Source organism: Apis dorsata, unplaced genomic scaffold (assembly GCF_000469605.1).
Source record: "Apis dorsata unplaced genomic scaffold, Apis dorsata 1.3 scaffold_298, whole genome shotgun sequence".
NCBI lineage: Eukaryota > Metazoa > Arthropoda > Insecta > Hymenoptera > Apidae > Apis > Apis dorsata.
The window spans coordinates 38,601-43,143 of record NW_006263572.1 but is presented as its reverse complement, the minus strand read 5'-3'; the positions used below and the strand labels follow the sequence as shown (position 1 = coordinate 43,143).

The 4,543-nt window shown below is 18.5% G+C and overlaps 1 protein-coding gene across 1 annotated transcript; it reads left to right on the top strand.

The window, feature by feature from the left end:
• Positions 1–1,258: 1,258 nt before the first annotated feature.
• On the top strand, positions 1,259–4,073 carry LOC102681246 (enolase). The gene is made up of 6 exons (XM_006617312.2): positions 1,259–1,376; positions 1,655–1,828; positions 1,967–2,124; positions 2,469–2,769; positions 3,062–3,348; positions 3,528–4,073. The coding sequence occupies exons 1-6, from the start codon at positions 1,308–1,310 to the stop codon at positions 3,847–3,849; spliced, it is 1,311 nt and encodes a 436-aa protein (XP_006617375.1). The 5' UTR covers positions 1,259–1,307; the 3' UTR covers positions 3,850–4,073.
• Positions 4,074–4,543: the final 470 nt, after the last annotated feature.

The window sequence follows — 4,543 nt, the reverse complement described above, 5'->3', positions numbered from 1 at the left end:
TTTTATTTTTATAATTTATTATTTTAAAAATATAATAAATATAAGTAAAATTGATATTATTATTTTGATATAACTAAATTAAAAAGAAAAAAAATATTTTTAATTTAATATTTATATGATTGTATAAAAATATTAAATATATATTTATATAAGTATACAGAGCTTAGATTTTTTAATATTTATTTCATTTATTTTAATATTATTTTATAAATTCGCGCATTTGTATATAAATCGCTATTAAGAAAAACCATGAATAATATAATACAAAGATAGTAATCATAATGAAACTTATATTCAATTAATTATGTAATAGATATAGATCATATAATTTTTAATATTTAATAAGAAAATTTATATTTGATAAGAATTTAAAATTTTTTTTCAAATTTTATATAGATATTATTTTTTTACTAATAATCGATTGAAGAACTTTAGTTTTATCTTCGCGATTAAATACATATATAAAGGAATCAGAATCGATAGACGAACTACGTTTGTAATTTGAGGTCAATTGTAGGACAATATCATTCTACTTCGAACGTTCTAAGGGGAGTGTTACGCTAGGTAAGCATATTTTTTTTCATTTTTGTATTATATAGATATAAGAAATTATATCTTCAAGAATTTCTATTTGCTATATTAAAATTTTATGTTCATATTTTTTATAGTGTTTTGTTTTTTAATTCATAAAAAATATAATATGTATTTGTAATTCGTACAGCGTGCACAAAAATTTAATTTTAAGATCATTATATGAGATTATTCAAATATATTATTATCATTAATTGTAATTTTAAAAGATACTATTGAAATATATAACATTTTTAAATGAAGAAAATATTAACGTCATTGTAAGTTCTTTAATTCTTAAATATTAAATTTTTTCCAGTAACCTTGTCAAGGTCAAAGATATTTTTTTGAAGACAAACTTATTATCGATATTCTAATGCATTTTATCGATAAATATTTAAAATATTTAAATTTAAAAACAATCTAATGATAAAATTAAGGAAAAACAATTTATTTTCCAATACTATTAATTTGGAGGTTATAATATTTTTCCGACAAATATTTAAAACAAAATTTAAATTTAAAGACAATTTAATGAATTAAAAAAAAACTATTTTTTTAACATTATTAATTATTAAAATAATTTAGAAATTGTAATATATTATAATATACCTTATATTAAATTATTTACATTAAATGAATGTTTTATTTATTTTGACTAACGTTATTATGTGTATTTCTGTTTCAGATTTCTAATAAATAAATATACTACTCGTAGTACTACTCGCAGTAATAGAATGTCATCATCCATTAAATCCATAAAAGCACGTCAAATTTTTGACTCTCGTGGTAATCCTACTGTAGAGGTAAAATAATAAAAAAATGTATCATTTTAATAATATATTAATAATAGTATAAATTATGGATAAAAACATTATATTTTATAATTTAAAAAAAAAATTATAAAAATTTATTATATAACACTTATTTTTAGCATATGATTTTTAATATTATTAAAATTATAATTTGTATGAAAGTTTATAATATATTTAATTTTTTAATTGTGATTAAAAATAAAATAAAAAATAAAATGTTTTTATTATTATTCTTTGATATATTTTATATTTTTATAATATATTTTTAGGTTGATATTGTCACAGATGATGGACTCTTTAGATCTGAGGTACCATCAGGTGCTTCTACTGGTATTCATGAAGCTCTAGAACTTAGAGATAATGATAAATCTAAATATCATGGAAAGTCTGTTTTTAAAGCTATAAATAATATTAATAATATTATTGGACCAGAATTAATAAAGGTATTAAAAATTAACATTTTTTTTTTAATTTGCTAATTTAACAAAATTTATCAATTATTAAAATGATTTATTATTTATTATTATTATTAAATGATAATATTTAAATAATATATTAATTGAACAATATTTATTATTTAGTCAAACTTGGATGTTACTTCACAAAGTGATATTGATAATTTGCTTTTGAAACTTGATGGTACATCAAACAAATCAAATCTTGGAGCAAATGCAATTCTGGGTGTTTCCTTGGCAGTTTGTAAAGCAGGAGCAGCAAAAAAAAAAACTTCATTATATAGGTAAGTTATTTTTTAAATTTCATATTATAATTTGTAATAATATATTTTAAAAAAGTTATATATGTAATATTATTTCGTAATAAATTAATAACGTTATTATATTACTATATATGAATTTTAAATATATTATTAAATATAATAGAATATAATGAAATATAATAGAATATAATAGAATAATAATAATACAATAATTTAAAATAATTAAAATTATTAAAATTATTTTTCTTATAAAATGAAACATGTACAAAATTTTTCTTTTATAAATATTATTTTTGATGTTTGAAAAAGAAAAAATATAATAAATAATTTTATGAAATATATATATAATAAATATATAATTACAGATATATTGCAGATTTGGCAGGAAATACGAATATTATTTTACCAGTTCCAGCTTTTAATGTTATCAATGGTGGTTCACATGCTGGAAATAAATTAGCAATGCAAGAATTTATGATTCTACCTACAGGTGCTTCTAGTTTCTCAGATGCCATGAAAATGGGTACTGAAATTTATCATCATTTGAAAAATGGTATTAAATCGAAGTTTGGTCTTGATGCTACTTCTGTTGGTGATGAAGGTGGTTTTGCTCCAAATATTTTGGACAACAAAGAAGCTCTAAATTTGATCATAGATTCTATCAAAGTAAGTTTATTTAAAAAACTTTATTATTTAAAAAATATATATATATTTCAATGAATTATTATATAATAATTTCAATAAATTTATATATATATTTCATAATATATGAATATTTCATATATATTTCAATATATATTTCATATATATATCAACAAATTTATATATATTATATATATTATATCCTGTTAGTTATAATTATTATAATTTATTATAAAAGTTATAATTTGATATTATTTTTAATTTGATATTTTTATTATTTAACATTAAATTAATTTTTAATTATTATACAATTTAGACTGCTGGATATGATGGAAAAGTCAAAATTGGTATGGATGTTGCTGCATCAGAATTTTATAAAAATGGAAAATATGATTTAAATTTTAAGAATGAAAAATCTGATCCAAGCACATATTTGGATTCAAATTCCTTAAAGAATTTATACCTACAATTTATTAAAGAATTCCCAATTGTATCAATTGAAGATCCATTTGATCAAGATGATTGGAGTTCATGGACAACATTAACATCTTCTACTGATATTCAAATTGTGGGTGATGACGTTACTGTCACAAATCCTAATAGGTAAAATTAAAATTTTGTATATAATAATTAAATTTGAAATTTAATAATAATAAAAAAATTATATAACCAATTATAATATTTATTTAATTCTTATATTTATAAATGATAACAAATATGTAAATAATAAAAAAAATAAAATATATATATATATATCTTATCAAATTTATTATACATTACAGGATCAAAATGGCTATTGACAGAAAAGCTTGCAATTGTTTGTTATTGAAAGTCAATCAAATAGGTACTGTCACAGAATCAATCAATGCTCATAAACTTGCTAAAAATGCTGGATGGGGCACAATGGTTTCTCATCGTTCCGGAGAAACAGAAGATACGTTTATTGCTGATTTAGTTGTTGGTTTATCGACTGGCCAAATTAAAACGGGTGCGCCTTGCCGTTCAGAACGTTTAGCAAAATACAATCAAATTCTTCGTATTGAAGAAGAATTAGGTTCGTCTGCCAGATATGCAGGAAATAAATTCCGTAATCCTCAGGCTTAAGATATATTATATCTTTTTATTAATGAAGTTTTAGTTGTTATATTTACTGCAAAATAAGTTGAATATATACTTTTATAATTATTAACATTGTATTGATGAAATCATTACTGTTATTATATTTAAAAGAGAAAAAGGTTTCAATTATAGAGATAGAGAAATGAAGAAATCAAAGAATTTCTGTTAAAAGAAATATTATGAAAAATAAAAATATGCAGATATTTATTTTAATGTATCATTTATTAATTAATTATTATTTTAATAATTACTTAAATTTAATACTAACTAAATGATATAATATCAATTTATTAAATTATTTAAAATTACTAGTTTATTAAATCAGATTAAATAATATTAAAAGTACAAAAAAATAAAAAAATTTGGTATATAACAATTTAGAAGCACAAATTATAAATTAATAACCTTTATGATTATAATTATATATAATATATATGAATGATAATATATGATAGTGATAAAATTTAATTCTAGTTTATCATTAATTATAACATTTATTTAAATAAAGTCATTAAAAATTATTATTGTAAATCTTATTATCAAAATGTCTAAGTAAATAAAATAAATAAATAAATAATAATAGAAAAGAAAAAATAGAACATATTAATAAAAATATTTAAACATTTTAATTCCTTACTATTTAATAAATTTATATATATTTTTTATTTATTATATAAAA